This window comes from Herpailurus yagouaroundi, unplaced genomic scaffold, assembly GCF_014898765.1.
Source record: "Herpailurus yagouaroundi ecotype Mexico unplaced genomic scaffold, PumYag 190, whole genome shotgun sequence".
Taxonomy (NCBI): Eukaryota; Metazoa; Chordata; class Mammalia; order Carnivora; family Felidae; genus Herpailurus; species Herpailurus yagouaroundi.
In genome coordinates this window covers 34,190,843-34,211,630 of record NW_024412421.1, presented here as the reverse complement: position 1 = coordinate 34,211,630, position 20,788 = coordinate 34,190,843, and the positions used below count along the sequence as shown (strand labels likewise).

Sequence of the window (20,788 nt, the reverse complement as noted above, 5' to 3'; positions counted from 1 at the left end):
AAAGACAACTGCGAGCCACTCCTCAGAACCACCCTCAGGCCGCCACGGTGCCACGGTCCCAAACGGTGAACTCCAGCCGAGGCGCAGAAAAGTCTTGCCAGTTTTATTTCCTCGAGGCCTTGTCGAGGGCCGACTGATGCGTGCGTGCCTTTGCCGGGGAAGCCCTCCCACCTTCACAGCGTGCACACCCGTCCCCCAGGGGCGTCCGTGGACCAGAGCTGGAAACTGTTGCCTTAGAGCCACCCCCCACCCCCCGCCGCCCAGTGACGATGACATCCGGGGCCTCCCCGGCCTCTCTGTGGCACCGGATTGAAATTCAAGTCCTGGCGGGCGCTCACGAACCCCCTCGCCTCATTCCTGAGGAACAGCGACCTCTCTTCTCCAAAGGGGGAACCAAGTGTCTCGGAGCTATGCAAAACAAGCATGCAAACGAGGGGCCAAGTGTCCCCTGCTTCTCAAGGCTGGGGCGCTCTGCACCTGTCTCCCTGGCCGGTCCCTCAGGTGAGGAGAGCGGGTGGGATTTAAGGGGGGGGGAGGGTGCGGATTTAGGTCCAGAGCCGGGGTGCTATCCTAATGAGAGCTCTGTTCACAGGTGCGATGTCACCACCACCTGGAAACTCCCTGGGGCCAGGAGAGAGCCAGCCTGTTTCTGTTCCCCCCCCCCACACCCCACAACGGACATCCGGCTGTGCACCATTTTGCCCAAACAATCTGCTGAATGAAGGATGAGCTAAGTCTCAAAAGAAGTGTGTCTTTGAGTTCTTGGGGGGAAAAGAGGAAAAAAAAAAGAAAGAAAGAAAGAAAGTCCCGGCTGAGTTCAGAGACATTCAAGATGGGAATTCTGAAATTCTCCACTTGTAGCCAAAAGCTATCGGTGACGGCTTTTTACAAAGACCCCGGGTTTGCCTCTGCGTCTGGCCGCTGTTCCCGTCAATGTCGCTATTCAGGTTGGCCCTTCAACCGAAAGCCAGAGCTATCTCGGGAATGAGCCGGGGTTTCTTCCACTGGCCTGTAGGATTTTTTATACCTCATAATCGTGGCTTTATTCAGCCGAATATAGTTTGCTAGAGCATCCGAAGCATTTGAGGCCTCACTATTTAAGCAAATGGGCAGACAGTCCTCGCCCTCAGACGCACACATGAAAAGAGGTGTGCTTACCCAGAGGACAGGCTGTATTTGAGCACATCCTAATTAAGGTGCCCCGCGTAGAGCAGCACAGGACTGGGGAAATTCCGTGCCCAAGTTCACTGCAAGGTTATGGTGCACGCTGTCCAGCCCTGGGGGTTCAGGGCACACGGCTGGGCCTACGTCCTCCCGCAGCTTCCTCCGTAGGTAGGGACAGAGCTCACGGCTAACGTCTTCTGAACACAAACCGTGTGACCGCCCGCCGGCTCGGCCCTTCCTCGGTGTGCGGTCCCGTCTCCCCAGGAGGCATGATCAGCCCCATTTCACAGACAGGAAAACCGAGGCTCAGAGAGGCTAAGCTACCCGTTCAAGCTCACACAGCTGAGGCTCACACTGTCCTTCCGTGAAGCCCATGTCCTTGGTCGCCACACAGGGTCCCGGTTTCAGGCTGGAGGGGCGGAAACTTCTCTCACAGTCTATCTGTATCCCCGCTCCATCTACCATTATAGGTCAAGGCCTTGCCAGGCACTCTCAATAAACGCTTATTAAGTAGCTTACGCAGATAAGCTGCTTTAGAGGAGACTTTCTGCGTGGTTGGCTGTGGAAACCTTCCCGTGGCAGGGAGTCCTGCCAAGGGAACTTGGGCGTCTTCCACCAAAAATAAAGAAGTGAGTACAAAGGCTTCATTGGGTGGGTAACCGAGCATCTAAGGTGCCTTTGTGTGCGTTTGCTCTTTGAAAATGACCCTCTGGGGGTACCGGGGACATATGTATTCAGAACACATCTGCTACGGGACCCTGGAGGCCCCAGGGTGAACGGGCAGCTGTAACAACAGGTGACCAGGGTTCACGAGGGGTCCCCGTACAGTAAGACTGCAGAAGCAGGTGCACCGCCTGTGTCATCAGGGAAGCCTCCCTGGAGGAGGTGGGACGCCAGAGCCGTGTCTCCAGGAAGAAGGTCGGACCCCACGCAAGGGAGGGAGTGCCACCACACTTGCCCACTACTTCTCCGAGGGGTAAAGGGCCCGTTCGCCGAGCATCATGTGCCGGCGGCTGGCGGGAAGGAGCTCCCGTCCCTCTCTCTGCTTCCTCCCAGCAAACCGCCACCGAAGGAGTCTGTCGCTGTTACAGCTGGGGAAACTGAGGCACAAAGAAAGCCAGCGGTACGCCAGAGCGCGCACCGCCAGTGACAACACAGACGCCGCCCCCCAGCCCAGGCGGCTGTGGCTTGGGCCCCTGGCGCCCCTCACGGAGGGGCTCCGAGAACAGTGCTCTGAGAACAGCCCTGTGATGAGATCAGGTTTCCGCAAAGAACAGCGGGAGAGCCAAGAGGCCAAGGGCGTCCCTCCCTCACGCTCCCCAAATCAGCCCTCGGGAGCCGACGGGGGACTCACCCCTGCTGGGGTGACTGGAGTGCGGCCACAGGCCCTGCCCGCCAGGGACACGGGGAAGGCCGGTCGGGCCCGAGTGCCAGCCCCCGCCCGCTTTCTCGTACCGCCGTGACCCCCACTTTCAGGCAGGGAGACTGAGGCTCAGGGGAGGCAGGACTCCGAGCGGGGACACCCAACAAGGGTGTGGAGCCCCGAAGACAGAGAAGAGGGACGGGCCAGCGGGAGAAACCGCAGTTCACAGCCTTTCTCTCTCCCAGCTCATGACCACACGGTCCTCACAGCTCCAGGCACAAGTGTGTGCTCCGCTTCCTGCTCTCGCCCCGAGGCTGCATCTCCCTCCTCAGGAGGCTGTCATCCCCAGCCCCGCCGGATGACAGTCAATGCCCCCGCGGTAAGCCCCGTGGCATGAGCTATTCCCCTGGGAAGACACACGTCACTGCTCGTGGCAATGACCCCGCTGGACCTCCGTCCCGCCAGGTCTGCATGTCGTATCCCGGATGGGAGCAGAAAGGCGCTCCCGGGGGGTCACGACCTACCTCGGTAACACAAGTTGTTTCTGCAGCCGCCTCCGTAGCTGGGCGGGCACTCGGAGCAGGGCCGGCCGGTTTTGTAGGGGGCTTCTCCAATCCAGTTCCCCCTGCGGACAGACCAGAAACACCATCGGGAGGGGGGGCCGCCACCCCAGGGCCTGGGGCGCCCCCCCCTCCCCTCTCCAGGCTGTCTGGGGGAGGAAGGAGGGCGTAGGCTTCTGGGCAGCTGCAAAGAGTCTAGAAAATTCTAGAAGAATCCCAGTCGTGTTCTGTCACGTCAGTGTGCGCGTCTACATACCCCTTCGACCCCACACCTGCCCGTGTCCTGCCCTACGCGACTCTGAACGCCGCGGGCCACCCCCTACCCAGGCCCCAACACCTTGGTGCTGGGAAGCTTCTGAGGTGCCCCTCTTACGCCACTTCTCAAAAGTTGGCAGAGGTTTCGTCGCAGTCTTTGGCCCCCAGATGGGCTCGTCCCTCCCCACCAGCCAAGTCTGCCCCCCATCTAGGGTTCCATATTTCCTCAAAGACGAACCACTAACGTTTATGGCCTGATGGCTGGGTGCCAGGTCCTAGGCCACCGTCCTGCGGGCAGACGATGGTCTTACTCCACCAACAGGTCCTTGGAGTAAGTGTCCCCCCTGACACACGAGGCCATCAGGTATCGGGATCCCCCGCCTCTGCCCAAACACCACCCCCGAGCCCACCCTGTCAGCCACCCCCCAGGTCTGGCGCCCAGGTCGGCGTCCTGAATGGCCAGCGGCTCGGACTCTTAGGAAAGAGGCCGCGGACGCCGCGGGGTGCAAGGCGGCAATCAAAAAGGCCCGCCGAACAGCCAACACTGTGGATTAATCTCGAACACCCGGTGTTGAGCAGAAGACGCCAGGCGCGAAAGAGCCCATCTGCCTGGCCCGTTGCCGTGTGGGTCCCAACCAGACAGACTGACCGACGGGGAGGGATGTCGGAACGGTGGGCCCTCTGGGCAACACCCTGGGCCCCTGAAAACACTCTCCGTCCTGGGCTGGGTGCTAGTTCCAGGGGTGTAGACGTATCATACGGACTGAACGTTTGCCTCCCCGCCGGCCGCTAATTGAGGCCCTCACCCCCAGTGTGGAAACGGGGCTTCCCAGGAGGTAAGTGGGGTTCAACAAGGCCACAAGGATGGGGGGCCCTGAGCCACCAGGACTCGAGTCTTTATAAGAGGAGACACTAGGGGCCCCCCTCCCCCCACCCTGCACGCACTGAGACGCCACATGAGGGCACAGGAAGGAAGAGAATCACCAGAACCCGGCCTCGACCCGGGGCGCACAACCCCTAGAATGTGAGCCCCCAGCCCCCGGCACTGGGTCGCGGCCGCCCGCACGGGCGGGTCCACGCAGACACGGGTGGGATTTATCGAGCCGCACGCTTAAGACCAGTGGGCACCGAGGACCCCGAATCGGTTTCCTAATGTGACAGATCATGAACACGGAATGTTAAAAGTAAAGGTCTGTCAATTATTAAAAAAAAAAAAAAAGACTAGCATGTACCATACAAGACGTTATTTCTTTTGGGGAAAGAGCAACAACAAAAAAACCAGCCGGAACCAAAAACAGGCAGCACTTTTTTCTGCTAGGTTCTTCTGGTGGATTTTTTTTTTACACCAACAGTCAAATGGAAGTATCCCTCACCCGCCACCTGCCACCGGGCCGGGGTTTGGGGGGGGGGGGTCCCACCATCGTGGGCCCATCACTGGTCTTTGTCAGGCCTGCGCCTCCCCCCAGCGATGACATAATCGGCCGGCCCTCAGGCCTGCGGGCTGCCGAGACGCGGCCGGCACGGGCGCGCCAGATGCTTTCACCCAGAGTGGCTATTTGCTTCCCGACCTTAGCGATGCTGCCCCCCACCCCCCGCCCCATGCCGCCTCCTCGCGGCCACTCCCGGCCCAAACCAAATAAGTGAGGTCATTTGTATTGCATTCGGTCACGGAGCAAGCATGCGCCAAGGGCACACCGTGTGCGCGGCTCGGTGCGAGGGTGGCGGCCAGCCCCGCGGCCAGCGTGCAAACCGCGGGCTCTCCGCTGGGAAGATCGTGCTCTGAGAATCGGCACGTATTTGAGGGGCAAAGGGGGTGAATGAGTGAAGGGACCAGTGGCACGCCGACGGTATCAGCATGGCGTGAGGAAGAAGGGGGCTGCCACACAGAGGTGCCACGCGGGCCTTCCCAGCAGGGGAAGCGTAAAAAGTGCGAAAACCAGGTCTAGCGTGACTTTGTTTGCTAGAATGCTGTCCGCTGCGTATTTTTAGAGAAGAAAAAGACCAGAGTATTGCCATGGCACACCCCACTGGTTGGCCGGTCAACAGCTATTCCCACTTCCGATTGGTCGGACGGTCCCAGATGACCGGCAAAGCCAGTTAGGGCAATTTCATTGGTTAAAGCCAGCTGGGGAAATCTTGTGCCCCCCTCGTCTGTGAGTGGCCTGGTTCTGGCCAATGACGTGAGAAAGTGGGCCGGGGATGAGGAAGGCCTGAGAGAAAGCCCTTTTCTACCATTCTCTTCCCTTTAGTTTGGGGGGATGTGATGGCTGGTGCTCTGCAGCCATCTTGGGAGCAAGAGGCTAGGATAGCACAGCCGGGAAACAGAAAGAGCTTGAGTCTTCGCCGATACCGCGGCGCTTTTAAGCTACACCGGATGCACCCATCACTAGGTATGTCGTTATGTGAACTCGTGAAGACACTTCACCACTCAAGCCGATTTTAGTTGGGTCCTCCATGGCCGGCGAGCGCATCCCAGCCCTTCCAGCCACGTCACGTGTTCTTACTTTGGAGAGTAATTGCACACGAGGTAGACCGCGTTCTCCCAGACATCTCCCCACACGTTCATCCTCGGGCAGGTGTTCACAGCACAGCCGACCTTGTTGGTGGCGGCCCAGACTATCTGAAAAGAGGACACCCGTGTGTCAGAGCTAAGGACGAGCCAACACGACGTGACCTCGATGTACAGGCTGCTGGTGCTAAAGGGGTATGATGTGAAGCGGGGAAGGACCAGATTTTTTTTCCCCTCACCCCCTGAAGATCCCTGTTACACTCTCAGCTTCCGTACTTGGGTCACAAACACCAGCCCGGCCCGCCGGCGACACCTGGAGTTAACGCCACGTCAAAGAAAACAGTTGCGGCAACGGGAGCGCAGAGTTTCCTGGCTGGGTGGCCGTCCTGCGCGGCCAGGTGAGTGAAGGGGTTCGGGGGGGCGCCTGGAGCGTTACCTGCGTGTAGTGGGTGCACATGGGCCCGGAGCACCTCTCCGGACACCAGGGGTCGCACTCGTGGGGGTAGGGGTACGTGTAGTGCTTCACCTCGTCGTACCAGGACTGCACGTGGAAGCCGGGAGAACGGTACCTGCGGGGGCAGATCAGCCTGTCACGTCCCGGCTCCCGCACCCCCAGCAGACAGAGACCGCAGCAACCAGCGTCACCACGCACGGGCAGGCGGGAGGAGAGGAGGCTCCGGGCAAGGGGCCGCAGATCCCGCCCAGCGCCTGTATCACTGCCGACAACCCCGACTTGCAAGGGCTCCCCTTGCAAGGGTACCCCCGGGGTCCTCCTGGGCGCCAGGAGAGTCCCTGGGGGGCCCACATGCCACCTATGTGTGCGGGAAACTCCCGCCCGGCCCCCAGCGAGCCATTCTTTACGTTACAATCAAGCGTACATTTGGGAAAATATACGTGGCCCCTGAGCGCCACATTTCCCAGATGTCGCTTAAAACACAGGTTGACGGGGCGCCGGGGTGGCTCAGCCGGTTAGGCCTCCGACTTCGGCCCGGGTCATGATCTCACAGTTCGTGAGTTCGGGCCCCGCGCCGGGCTCTGGGGCTGACAGCTCGGAGCCTGGAGCCTGCTTCCCATTCTGTGTCTCCCTCGTTCTCTGCCCCTCCCCCGCACATGCTCGCACTCTGTCTTTGTCAAAGATAAATAAACTTAAGGGGCGCCTGGGTGGCGCAGTCGGTGAAGCGTCCGACTTCAGCCACGTCACGATCTCGCGAGATCTCGCCTGATCTCGCGTGAGTTCGAGCCCCGCGTCGGGCTCTGGGCTGATGGCTCGGAGCCTGGAGCCTGTTTCCGATTCCGTGTCTCCCTCTCTCTCTGCCCCTCGCCCGTTCATGCTCTGTCTCTCTCTGTCCCAAAAATAAATAAAAAACGTTGGAAAAAAAAATTTTTTTTAAAAATAAATAAACTTAAAAAATAAAAATAAAAAAAACAGAGCAACAACACAAGTTGATTTCAGGCGTTGAGTCCGTTTAAGGTCAGTGCAGAGAACAACAGTGAGTAACCGTCCAGGTAAGGCTCAGATAGGACATCCACAGCGGCGGGGAAGGTCTGAAAGCTGGGAGATGGCTGGCTACGGGGGGGGGGGGGGCGCGGGTCCCTGGCACCCCCAAACAAGAACCCGGAGCCTCTCGTTTCCACGCGGTCACGGCTGGCCGCACTCCTGCCGGGGACCCCAGGAGTCAAATACGAGGCGGAAAAGGAATTCAAGACGCAGGAACCGGCAGGCGGAGCTCTGCAGTCACGTGGGCAGACCCTTTGGGGAACTTCCTATTTAGGGTTTTATCACCCGAGCCCTCCCTTGCCCCCAGGGGGAGGGGACGCCTGTCCCCACCCGGTCATCATCACCCTTCCTGGCCACTGCTCCGTCCGCTGGGTTGACATCATTTTCTGCTTACCGGGAGAGAAAATAAACTGGATGTAAATCCCCAGTCACCGTCACCAGCAAGTCTAAGCAAAGCGGGTTTGGTAAAGAGGAAAGACCAGAGGGGTCTGGCCGCGTCCACGAGCCCCGCGGTGAGCGAGCGTGCAGCAGGAGGTCTTGGAACACCGTCAGAACCCACAGCGGATGGTGGCGGTCAGCGACGGGGCCGGGGAAACGGCCTCTCTCCCGAGGGCCCACGTAGGAAAAGACGCTCGTGGCCGCACAGCCACGGAGCGCAGGGACACTCTGGCCTGCCCGTTTCCCCGGAGCGCCACGGCCGGGCTGCCGCGGGGTCCCGGAGAACGAGGGGCTCTTTGGGAAGGCAGGGGGGCACGACGCACCCCGGAGGGGCGAGACCTTTGCGCCCTATGCACCGTCACACCTCCCAGGGGGTCTGATGCAGCTAAGGCGGAGGCTAGGTCCCAGGATAGAACGGCTCACTTTGGGCCTGCCCGCTGGGTGGCCCGAAGGCAGCCTTTGCGACGACAGCCGAGACGGCTACGGAAGAGAAAACCTGCCCGACGTCGTCTGAGGAGGGAGGAAAAAGATGACAAGCTGTCCTGGCCACCGCCTCGACTGTGTAAAAATATGCCGGCCCACCGCCAGATGCTACGCCAGTCAAGCGCGGGCGGCTGAGCCGGGGCTGTGGGACGGAGGGCTTCCTCCCTGTCGACGTTGTCTTTTCGTGCGACCGGAGGACGGATTTTTATCAAAAGCAGAATTCACCCAAGGACAAAAAAAAAAAAAAAAAAAGTGTGAATTCGAATTCGCTTCCGTGAAGTCACGTGTCTGGGCCCCTCGTGGCACCTGCTCCAATTCTGTCCCAGGAGAGCACGTGGCCTAAGGGAAGGGTACCGCTCGCGGCCACGCTGAACGCGAGAGCCGGGAACCATCTGGGCCGCGAGTCAGGCCGACCCCGACCCGTCCTTCTAAGGGACGCTTCAAGTCCAGTCCAACTTGTCAACGGTAGAGGCAAAGCCCAAGGGGGCCCTGAGCCCCTGGCTGGCTCTGGGTCCGGGCCTGGAGGACTTGGGGACACAGCACATCGTCCGGCCGGGCAGCGGGTCTGCGCTGACCCAGAAGACACGTTTCCCCGCCCCCCACCCCCGCCCCGTCCTCTAAGGAAACCAGCCGTCAGCCGGGCAGGGGCTCGGCCGTGCGCCCAGCTGACCCCGGGGAGGCCAGGGGGAGACACGTAACAGACCACCGTCAAGAGCCTCCTCCAGGCAAGGGGGCCTTGGCCGTGAGAGCCGGCCTGCCCCGGACAAGGCGGGGAGGAGAAGGGCAGCCGCTCGCGAGGCGGAGCCTGGCTGGCCCTGGAGAATGAGCAGGACTCAGACATCCGAGGGCGGAGAAGACCCTCTGGCCGGTCCCTGCAAGCAACGTCCCTGCGTTCCCAGCTCACCCAGCCGGCTCCCTCAGGAATCCTTTCAAGGACACGGAACGGAAGAGCCCGGCTCCAGAAAGCCCGAGCCCGGCGATCAGCGTCTGGACCGATGAGCAGGCTGGACGTGACAACGGACCGTGGCGGCCAGTTCGCAAGTGACGGCGGGACCGCGGCGGCTCTTACCTGCCCCAGTGGACGGCCAGGTTCTGCCCAAGGGACACCAGCAGACCGGTGGGCCCGTGCTCCCAGATGCACTCGTGAGCCCACGCCGCGGCCGACCTCTCCAGCTCCTCGTCCCAGGTCTGCAGGGGGAGGGGGCACGGGGGAGGCCAGAGTCAGGCACGGGTGTCAAGACAGGGCCTGCGGCGACACCCCCACTCGGGCCCCAGGTGGAGCCGCGGGCCAGGGCTCAGCCCCTTGAACACCGCGTTCTGCGCACACGTCGGACGGGTTCCTGAGCCGGCAAGGGGAGAGCAGCAGGTCAGCCAGGAGCCCAGAGAAGCCGGGCCTCCAGCCGTCCTCACAGCTCCCGCCCGGGCTCGGACTTGCCGGGGATGCCGGGCAAGCCCGTGGCACGGCCTCCCGGCCTCTGCCAATTGCCGTTGGCCTCATCCCCGCCATCGGGCAGATATAGTGGCCTGCGGGGCAGGCAGTCCCCTCTCTGCAGAGCCCCAGCCCCTGGCACACAGTAGGTGATCACCGAAAGACCATCGGCCAGAGCCCCGGGACGTGGCCGGGAACGCGAGGCCGCGGGACCCCGGTACGGAACCCCCGCCAAGCTGAGCGCGTCCCCGGCCTCCCGCCCTGCCACCTCTTTCCAGCCTCAGTGACACAGAGTCCCTAACAGCCAGGGGCATTCAGACGTCAGACTCCTCTGTTGCGACAGCGCCCTGCCTTTAGTGCCCACCGAGCGCTGTGCCGCTTCTGCCTGGGGTCCTTCTCCAACACCCAGGCACGGCCCGAAGGGGGAAGGGAGCTGACATCGCAGAGGCCACACGCAGTCAACAGGGGACGGGCCTGCCTTCGGGCGGGTGACCTGCCTGCTGATGCCCTTTCCTTAGCAGATCTGAGCCCCCGCTCCCGCCAGGAGACGCCCCCCGTACTGTAGCATGATGTGGCACCACCTTCTTCCCGCCTTCTGGATTTACGGGTCACCCCCTCCCAAATACACTACGGAACCAACGTGGTGACTCCTTCTCCAAGCAGTGGACCACCCAATGCTCCGGGAAGGAACAGACACCATGCGCCGGGTGGGGGGGACACAGTGGGGACGGGTGGCAGCTCGCACCGAGACCTCTCTGGAAGCGGCCGGCCGGCTAAGGTCCTTCCCGGAGCCCAGGGAGGCAGAGCAGAGCCTGTGCAGGCGCGGACCCCGCCCTGAGGGGTTTCTCAGAAGCTTCTCAGAAGCTCACTGTTTATTCTGAGCAGCGTGAACCCTGTGTGCCTTTGGTCCGGGGCCACAACGTCTTCTACAACTCAGCGGGGAGGCGCGCGGGGAGGGCGAGGTCACGCCTGGCAGATCTCGGGGGTCAAAGGCGTCTGAAATTCTGGCTGGAGACAGGCAGACTCCACACGTGGTCTGCACCAGGCCGCGGCCTAACGGGGACCCAGCCCTCCCCGCCCCTGCGTCCGAGGCCTCCTCCCGGGGCCTGCCCTTCACCTCCCAACCGCCCCTCGGCTCCGGCCGTGCCCGGCACGTAGTAGGGCCTCAGAACGATGCTTCCCGAACAGAGGGGCGCAGGGCTGGCAGTCAAGGCTGTGACTGTGTGCGACACCCTCTACTGCTCAGCGCCCCCCTGCCACGGCGGTGTCGTAGGCCACGACTCTCGCCCCGGCATGACGCACGCGTGCCTGGGTGAACGCAGGCAGGGCGGGCCCGGCACCCCCCCCCCCACTCACTCCAGCCCTCACGGGTCCCCTCCAGTCCCCACCTTGCCCCTCACCCCCCCTCCCCCCGCTCCGCCTGTGCTTTCCCAGCTGAAGATGAGCCCCGCCGACCAGTCCACGTCTCGCCGAAGGAAGGACACAGCTGAATGCTCTTTACCCCCCAAAGGGGTGACTGGCGGAAGGAAGAAGGAAAGAACAGGGCTGTGAGGGCGCCGGGGAGAGTGTTCGTGTTGCGTGAACCTGGGTGTGGGGCCCCGCGCTGCCCCTTGCTGGCTGTGTGACCGTGGACGAGTGGCTTCACCTCTCTGTGCCTCTGTTTCCCCATCTCGTAGGGGGGGGCTGGTGGTGCCTGCTGGAATAGGATTTGCGGGGAGGCTGACCGAGCAGGCTCTAGCCCCCAGGTGAGGTGCGAGGTGGCTCTCAGTAAACACTACAGGAGCATTAAGGAAATTCACTTTCTCAAGCACCTACCCTGCCCCCGCCCGGGGCAGTGCACTTGCCAGGGAACAGTATCAGCCCCATTTTCTTATTTCATTGTCACCAGTAGCCCTTGGGGTAGGTTTGATTTTCCCATTGCTGCAGACAAAAAAAAAAAAAACAAAAAAACAAAACCAAAAACAAAAGACCTTGACGCTAAAAGAGGTTAGGTAACTTGCCTAAGGTCACACAGCAGGAAGTTACAACTTTACCAACCCAGCTTTAACCGGTGTCCAAGGCTGGGGATGGGGGGTGGGGGTCTCATCTTGCTCTGCACACGGTCACCAAGTGCCAGTCCTGCTCCACTAAAGTATTAATAGTTACTAAATTGATAACAGCAACGATATGTTAACACATATTTAGTCCTCATGCATCGTCTCATTGACTCTTCTCAACCACCCTAGGAAAAGGGGACTTTTACTGTCCCCGTAGTGCAGGCCAGGAAACGTTAACACAGAGAGGCTAACTAATCTGCCTGAAGTCACACAGCTACCAAGCCAGGAAGGCTGGCTCCGGAGCCTGTCCACTTATAAAACCTCAAAAGAGGGTGCCTTAACTCTTTGGAGATTGAAAATCCACCTTCCGGGGCACCTGGTTGGCTCAGTCGGTTAAGCATCGGACTCTGGATCTCGGCTCAGGTCAAGATCTCACAGTTCGTGAGCCTCACGTCAGGCTCCGTGCTGACAGCATGGAGCCTGCTTGGGATTTTCTCTCCTCCCCCCCTCCCATCTCTGCCCCGCCCCCCCCTCTCTCTCTCTCTCTCTCTCTCTCTCTCTCTCTCTCTCTCTCTCTCTCAAAATAAATAAATAAACTTAAAAATAAAACCACCTTTCAATGCTGAGGCTATTTCAAGGGACCGCAGCTCAAAGCCCCGGCAGGCAGGGCTGAGCCGGAAGCGAGATTTTCAAGACGTTTTCTCGAATTATTGCCACTTGTTTGTGTGGAAGCAGGATGCACAGGGGGGCAGCACCGGGGAGAGACTGGGACTCGTGCCTCCTTCCCTGCCTCGTGGCCCTGCTCAGAGGTGGCCCCGACCACACCCGTGAAGGCTCAGCTTCCCTGAAAGGCCGTGTAGACCCAAGGACCCAGATCCCAGCTCCAATCCTGAAGTCAAGAGAGTAAACAAACACGAAAACACGCAGGCCCGTTCCAGGCTGCACTGGGACCCTCCCTGCTGCGTAGCTAAGCCCTGCTCACTTGCGCTGAATCTCCCACAAGGCCCCTGGGCAAGCACGGGGCAGTGACTAAAAGACCAGCATAAACCTAGCCTATTCCCAAAAGGAGGCAGGAAGCAGACGGGATCCCGGGGGTTTGGGGCTCAGTCAAGCTTCAGGCCAAGGAAAATTCTCTGCTCCCTGACGGGCACCACACAGGGCCTTGGGGTGGGGAGGGGCACGGGAGGAAGACTGACCTATCCAGAGAGGTAGAGAGTGTCCCTTCCCCACAGGGACCAAGGCCAAACCACCAGGTCCTGGGAAGGATGGGGGAAGAGTCCACACCCAAAGCCACAAAGAAATCCGCTCTAATTCTCGACGGCTTTAACCCTAAAAAGGTCTGCATCAGCTGTCTCATACATCAGCATTTTGAAAGGGTGCCCACTCTTCCTCCTAAGATTAGCACAAACCCCGGGGCGCCCGGGCGGCTCAGTCGTTCAAGTGGCCGACTGTTGGCTTTGGCGCAGGTCGTGATCTCAGTTTGTGAGTTCGAGCCCTGTGTCGGCCTCTGGGCCGACGGCGTGGAGTCTGCTTGGGATTCTCTCTCTCCCTCTTTCTCTCTGCCCCTCCCTGGCTCACTCCCTCTCTCTCAAAACAAAACAAAGATTAGCACAACCCCTTCCGCGTAAACACCCGGGTGGTTTTCTGGAGGGAAGAAAGAAATGGTTTCCTAACAAACTCCCAGAGGACAGCCGTGCTCGGGGGTGCTCTGCCCACACGGCTAGCCTTTCATGTGCCCTCTAGCCGGGGATGGGCCACCTCGGGAGGGCACAGACGGTGACGATGAGGGGTCTGCAGGCACGCGGGATGACCCCTGACCACGAGGGCCTCCTACGTCACGGCACAAAGCACCATGAAAAGGGACGGTGAAGTCCAGGGGAGGGGGACGAGCCGGGTACCGAGCGACGGTTGCTTACGACGGGATAAGGCATGAGGTGGGGACCAGACTCCTGGGGCACGGAGGGCCTGCAGCATCTTTGGGGGACCCCGAATGGCTTCTCAGGACAGAGGAGCTCCTGATCAGAGGCCCCGAGTGCCAGGCCTGAGCATGTGGGCTCCACCCTGGGCACACAGGGGCCTGGAGGCTTCTGGGCAGGAGACAAACCTCGTGAATGTCAGGAAGGTAAAAGGAAGCAGGGGTCAGGACGGGCCAGCGGGGGCCACATGGGAGGTGAAAAGCCCCAGGGCTGGTTGAGGTGTCGGGGGACAGGCACAGAGGATGGAAAATGCTGGAGAGGCCGTGGATGCCGGCAGGGGCCGTGCGGGTGCCAGGGTTTAAACGGAGTGCGGAGGGGTGGCTTTGAGCCTGGGTCCCGCAGTCGGTTCTGCCACGACCGGCTCTGACCTGGGGCCTCAGTTTCCTACTCTGTAAAATGGGAGGACAGCAGCAGCTACTTGACGGGGCTGGGGCGAGCGGAAGCAGTGCTGGCAGGAAGGGAGAGGCGGGCGGGGAGGCAGGGCTGGAGGCACGGACTTGGGAGAGCCGGCTAACCTTCTACTCCTCCGTGTCGGATTTCCCCAGGGTCACGGGGGACCCTCCACTGTCCCCCGTCTGCCAGCCCCCTCACCAACACACACCCCATCTCTCACGGACTGCTCCTGCTCGCTCCGACAGAGCAGGGTGGCCCGAGACTGGCCGGGGACCAAGCTGCGGCGTGACAACAGTGACCAGGGCCCCAGGGCTGAGCACCTGTGCCCCGCACTTTATGTGACGTCATCACACCGTCCCCGAGCCGTGAGAGGAGGGACTCTCGGAGTGGAGGCCGAGGCTCCCACTGGCTGGGGCCACGTCACGGCCACACACAAGGAGGCAGTGGAGCTGGGACTGGGCTCACCAAAGCCCAGCCCTTAGACGGCCTCGAGGACGGGCCAGCAGAGAGCCACGGGGGTGGGACCCGGGCCGGGCTGCTTCACGGGGAACCCACGAGCGCTGTCTGGGTGTGAAGGACGGAGGCAGCGGGGGCGCTCTCTCGCCAGGAGACCCCGAGCCTGCCCCCGCCCCCACCCCCTGGACAAGAGCAGGTGCAGCCCAGGCCCCCCCGCGGGAGCGCGGCACTCACCATGTACTCCATGTTGGAGGCCGGGGGGTGCACCTGGCCCCGCAGCTTGTTGTGAAGCATGAGGATCTCCTCCTTGTCCGACCTGGGAATGGCCCTCCGGACCCGGGAGTGGGGCCTGTCCTGCTGGTATTTACTGAGCAGCTCCTCCAAGTGGGTGACGTTGGGCAGGAAGAAGCCCTGGGCCCCGCAGACCAGCAGCAGCAGCCCCAAGGGCACGACGCCGTTCAGGACGCAGCTCATGGCGCCGGGCAGGCAGCGGGGACCGGGGCGACGAGGCGGGCTGGGCTCCCGAGGCGGTGCTGGGGCGCGAGAGCTCTGAAGGGAAGTGGAGGGCAAGAGGGACGTTAGTCAGTATGAGACCAGCGACAGCGCGGGCTCGAACGGGGCAGAGAGCAGGACAGCCATCGCTCGCCCCGCCCTGCAGACGTGAAAACCGAGGCTCGCGGAGGCTCAATCCCCAAGGATCCCCGCCCCCCCCACAGACCGTGATCCTCGTCCTGGCTTGTCGTCCGGTCCGAGGGGACAAGGCAGGGCTGGAGGGTGTGTGTTTGCTCACCGGGCAGAGTCGGTCAGTGACTGGGACCTTTACTGGGCATCGATCTCTGCGCCAGACCCCGGGACGCAAAGATGGAGAGGACACTGTGTGTCGCCTCAGGGAGCGCCCACTCGGGCTGGGGACAGAGGCGAGGAAACCCACAGTCGCCCCCGGCGGGGCGGACAGCGTGAGGGACGCCGAGCCGCCCCGGACCCCGAGAGGCTCCGCCCTTGCCTCAAGCCTCCTCTGGTCTCCCCCGACATGAGCAGTAACCAGTTCTCACCCATCGGGTTGTCTGGCTCTGCCAGGGGCACGACGCAGGGGGCAGGGAGGGACGGGAGGCACAGCCTGGAACCCAGGAGCCATGGGAACGGGGCAGTTCCCACTCTGACCCTGGAAACTCTCCAGGGTCCTGACCGAGCCTTGCTGCAGACAAAAATAGCCACCATCCGGCAGGGAGGCCCGGCTCTCTCTGGATCTTTCGCTCCCAGGGAGTTCCCTCTGGGGCAGAGCCCCGGAGACCGGACGGCACGTCAGTCCAGTAACGCAGACCCCCGGGGTCCCGACCTGTCTCCCGGGTTAGTGGCGTCACCATATATGAACATTTCCCAGCTGCAGAAGGCCGGCTGACAGAGATGCCAAGACGCTGACCCTGGAGACTGCCATCGGAGACGGAGTGAGAGCAGAGACCGACGTCACAGAGCGCCCACCGGGCGTCACGACCGCACCGGGTCTGTGCGCCCCGGCAGCTCGAGGGCCAGGGCGCCCCCGCAGGCGCGAGGCGTGAATTGCTCGTATGAATCAACCGTGACTCGCCCGAAGCCCGGGTAGGGTCAAATCACCTGGGGGCCCCACTCAAATGACTCCCACACGGGGACAGGTAAACACACCGTGGGGCACTGGGCCCCAGGATCACACAGCAGGGCAAAAGGAACGACCCATGGCCATGTGAGCGTCAGCATAAACAAATCCCAAATATGACGTCGGGTTAGATAAGTAAGTTGTAGCGGGGAGCCTGGGTGGCTCAGTCAGTGGAGCATCCGACTTTGGCTCAGGTCAGGATCTCACGGTTCATGACCTCAACCCCTGCATCAGGCTCTGCGCTGACAGCTCGCAGCCTGGAGCCCGCTTCGCATTCGGTGTCTCCCTCTCTCTCTGCCCTTCCCCTGCTGACACTCTATCTCTCAAAAATAAATACACATTAAAGAAAAAGAAAAAGAAAAAAAAAAAAAGAATGGGGCCTCCTGTGCCCAGGGCTCATAGGCTGGTCCTTCTCTGCCTGGCCCCCATGAGAATCCGTGCCTGGGAGACGCAGACTTGCCCCAGGTTGGGCCACTCACAGCACCTCGTGGGCAGCATGCCCAGGGCACTGTTGGTTCTGAAGGTGTTTGGGCCTTGGCAGAGCTCGGGGGGCCTGGGGGTCCCCACTGGGGAGGGGCAAGGCCCGGGTCCTGATGCTCCAGCAAAGCCTGTGCTGCAGGGGAACCACAGGGACAGCAGGGCTGTGGCGCTGTCCCCAGACCCACAGGCTGAGGCCCCTAGCACCTCAGAGTGTGGCTGTGCTCGGAGGCAGGGCCTATAAAGAGGTCATGAAGTTAAGATGAGGTCACTAGGCGGACCCTGACCCAATCTGACTGCTGTCATCATAAGAGAAGGAATGAGGAAGCAGACAGCCACGGAGAGAGGCCCCGGGAGAAACCCACCCGGCCCACACCGGGGCCTCGGACCCCGAGCCTCCAGAACGCGAGAACTGTTGTTGGAGCCGCTGGCCGGTGAGTCCTGGTCACGGCCGCTGTGGCAACCTCACACGTGTGCACCAGGCAATAAATGCATGAAGGGGACTGCGTTCCTGATTTCCCGCCGGCCGCTGCACGGAAGGAGGCAAGGGGGGCACGGAAATCAGGAGGCCGAGCCCCACTTCCCGGGGCCCGTGCGCGGCATCTGGCCTCCGCGGCCCCGACAGCTGAAATCACAACTGAGTCTCCCACCCACAATCAAAAAATTAAACCAGTTTTTCAAACGAGACACATGCGCTGTCCAAGGCTGCTTGCAGCTTCCCGGTGACAGGCGTGCTCCCCGACCGACCCAGGAGGCTGACGCTGATGAGACCTACCTCTCGACGACTCGTCTTACCCACCCGATGAGCCAGGGGTTTGGGCTCTACTGCGCCCATTTCACAGGGGAGGAGACTGAGGCCTCTGCGGTTTCAGAAGTACCCAAAGTCACACAACAGGGGAGCAGACACCGTGGGCTTGGGACACAACCCTTCCCTTGCGCTGCCCTGTCTCCCCGAGGGTGGGCTTCCTGGAGGAGTTTCCGGCCCCACCCTGCCAGGGACAGGCCCCGCGACAGCCCAGCCTCAACTTACAACCCTCTTTCCACTGGCCTCTGGGTCTGACGGTGGTTCCTGGCCATGAGAAGGCGCCCATGTGTCACCCCCCAGGGGACTAAAACCTTTACATCACGGTGACCCTTCACCAAAATGCACCTCCATCACCAGCTCTGGTGGCCAGCCAACCTCCATCTGCCAATGTGCCCTTGATGGCCCCGTGCCAAGCTGACCTCCGACCCCCTGGCACGGACAGATGCTCTCTGATCCGGACCCCTGATTCTCCTGGGGTTGCTAAGGGCAAACCTTGTTTCTAGAAAAGTTCTGCTCCATTCTGTCATCCCTGGCCTGTTCCCACGGCTTGAGCCACGCGTTGGGGACGGCTGCCCAGCCCAGCAGAAGCACCCTCCGGAAGCTACGGCTCTCCCTTGCCGCAGTCGCAGAACCAAGCCCGTGAGGGTACGAGTAAGAGTGGCACCGAGGTCTCACGAGAACATACCGGATGTCAGGCCAGCGGGGGAGGCGGGGAGGGAGACGGACGGCAAGACCCCAGCCTGGCAGAGGGAAGTCGCAGGGATCAAATTCCCACAACACTGCCCGGAGCTCTTTTTTTTTTAACGTTTATTTATTTTTTTGGGACAGAGAGAGACAGAGCATGAACGGGGGAGGGGCAGAGAGAGAGGAAGACACAGAATCAGAAACAGGCTCCAGGCTCTGAGCCATCAGCCCAGAGCCCGACGCGGGGCTCGAACTCACGGACCACGAGATCGTGACCCGGCCGAAGTCGGACGCTTAACCGACTGCGCCACCCAGGCGCCCCTGCCCGGAGCTCTTAAATGCACCTGGAGTCCGTGTCAGGGAGGTGGCTGTTTCCCACCCCCCTTTACAGAAAGTAAAACCGAGTCCGGGAGACCCTGCCGGGTGTCTGTGAGGCAGCCAGTTAGGGAGGGAGCCAAGCCGTGACAACCAGCTTTCTGAAAGCTTGGGGGAACTTCCTTTTTTTTTTTCCTTAATGTTTTTATTTATTTTTGAGAGAGACAGAGGGCGAGTGGGGGAGGAGCAGAGAGAGAGAGGGGGAGACACAGAATCCAAAGCGGGCTCCAGGCTCAGAGCCGGCAGCCCAGAGCCCCACTTGGGGCTCGAACTCGCGAACCGCGAGATCATGACCGGAGCTGAAGTCAGAAGCTTAACGGACTGAGCCACCCAGGCCCAACACACGGCTGCGGCCGCGGGAGCGGCCCTGAAACCCACACGCCACCCCGCCAGGGCTCTGTGCACCTGTAGGGGATCAGCAGACCCTTGTGTTCCCGATCCAGCAACGGGGTGCCCTCACGGTCACCTCCCGGGCAAGGCCGCCCCCCCAAACCCGCCTCTCAGGAGCCACTGAGAGAAAGAGGGCTTGCTCCGGATTCCGTGCGTCACCCTCGGGGGCTGCCTCCGCCGTGTTTGGGAAAGCCTGCCAGGAAGATGAATCTCCGCGCTGGGCTTGTCAGCAGTCAGCCGCGAGAGGCGCCAAGCTCTTCCCTCCTGCACATGCTGTTCCCACAGCTCATCCCAAGGCCCCGACCTGCCCCCCCGCCCCGCCCCGCCTGGCCCAGGCCAGGCACATTCACGTCTGCTCTTTCGGTAAAGACTCAGCTCCAGGGTCACTGCTGAATCACACACCCCGGGACCCGTCGGGCTCATTCGCCGCTGAACCGCCGACATCAGACAGGTCGGTGCTCTATAAATATTTGTGGAGTGAATGTGTGGGTCTCCTCCTCCCGACGAGATCAGAAGAGCCGTATAAGGCCTCCGTGTGGCGCTGGCTTCTCGGTCGTCCCCCGCAGCCCGGGCATGTAGCTTCTTGGGGCCCCAGAGGCCACGTCCACAGGCCAGAGGGGAACGACGGGGCTTGTCTGACACTGGCGAGTCAGCGGTGAGCAAGCCGGACAGGTCTGCGGACGTGCTGACGCGCCAGGAGGCTTCCAGAAGGCGGCGGCCTCTCACCTGAGTGCTCGCTGAGGAGCAGGGCTTCACCCCCCCCCCCCCCCGGCCTGGTTGGGGCCATGGGATGAGCCGTGTGCTGAGCAACGAATGAGACAACGAACCTGAGCGCCTCGTACGCGTTCCCTATTATCATGACGACGACGATGCTCAATGTGCCACACAGCATCGCTTGGGGAAGTTTCTAGAAGGATGGGATTAATAATGGGGAATGGAGTACTGTTCTCTCTTCGTGACTTCACTGCACTATTTCAAAGCCCCGCCTCTGCCTTGACGCGCGAAACCTGATTTTGGAAAATTGCATTATGTGTGTGATGCTTGTGGGGGTCAAAAACTCTCCCCCGAGTTTGAAACACACTTTACTCAGTACGTGCCTTGAGCCGTGGCCACTTTCTCCCGGCTTTCTGGGTAAGCAGGTTCCAAGCCATCACGAGCCAGGTCTGGAGCCTGGCTGGCTCAGTCGGTACGGCACGCGACCCTTGATCCTGGGGTCATGAGTTCGGGCCCCAGATTGGGTGTGGAGCCTACTTCAAACTTTTAAAAATTAAAATGAACCCGGTCCGGGCATTAATGTTGACTATCTGGCCGGGAACTGCCTGTACATAGGTACACAGTCATTCCGATTGACAATGACCCAGTCACGTTGCCCGGACTGCCACGAAGCTCCACCCCCTTCCAGGGCCCAGCCTTCGCTGAGTTAAGAAGCCCTAGACCTCATCGCCCCGTGTGGTCGTGTGGTACCTGCTCGTACCATTTGCCTCTCCAGCTGGACCGTGGGTTTCTTGAGGGCTGGAACCAGCGTGTGTGGATAAATGTCTAACAACCGACACTCAAAAAAAAAAAAAAAAAAAAAAAAAATTCAGGGGCGCCTGGGGGCTCCGTCGGTGGGGCGTCCGACTTCGGCTCAGGTCACGATCTCGCGGTTTGTGGGTTCAAGCCCCGCGTCGGGCTCTGTGCTGACGGCCCGGAGCCTGGATCCCGCTTCGAATTCTGTGTCTCCCTCCCTCTCTGCCCCTCCCCCCCTTCTCAAAAATAAACATCAAAAAACGTTTTCTTAGAATTCACCCTGATAAGTACTGTTTGCCAGTTCCCTTGGTATAAACATTCCCACTGTGGCCAATTTCAAGCAGCCCGTGTGAGGTCA

The 20,788-nt window shown here is 61.2% G+C and overlaps 1 protein-coding gene across 1 annotated transcript in view; it reads right to left on the bottom strand.

Moving 5' to 3' along the window:
• CRISPLD2 (cysteine rich secretory protein LCCL domain containing 2) overlaps window positions 1-20,788 on the bottom strand; it is a 59,547-nt gene that overhangs the window by 29,954 nt on the left and 8,805 nt on the right. Inside the window, exons 2-6 of the mRNA XM_040443249.1 lie at window positions 14,795-15,109; window positions 9,340-9,458; window positions 6,288-6,420; window positions 5,847-5,962; window positions 3,052-3,152 (exon numbers count right to left, since the gene is read on the bottom strand). Coding sequence (XP_040299183.1) covers window positions 3,052-3,152; window positions 5,847-5,962; window positions 6,288-6,420; window positions 9,340-9,458; window positions 14,795-15,034 — 709 coding nt within the window. The 5' untranslated portion in view covers window positions 15,035-15,109. The remainder of the gene's footprint in view (window positions 1-3,051; window positions 3,153-5,846; window positions 5,963-6,287; window positions 6,421-9,339; window positions 9,459-14,794; window positions 15,110-20,788) is intronic.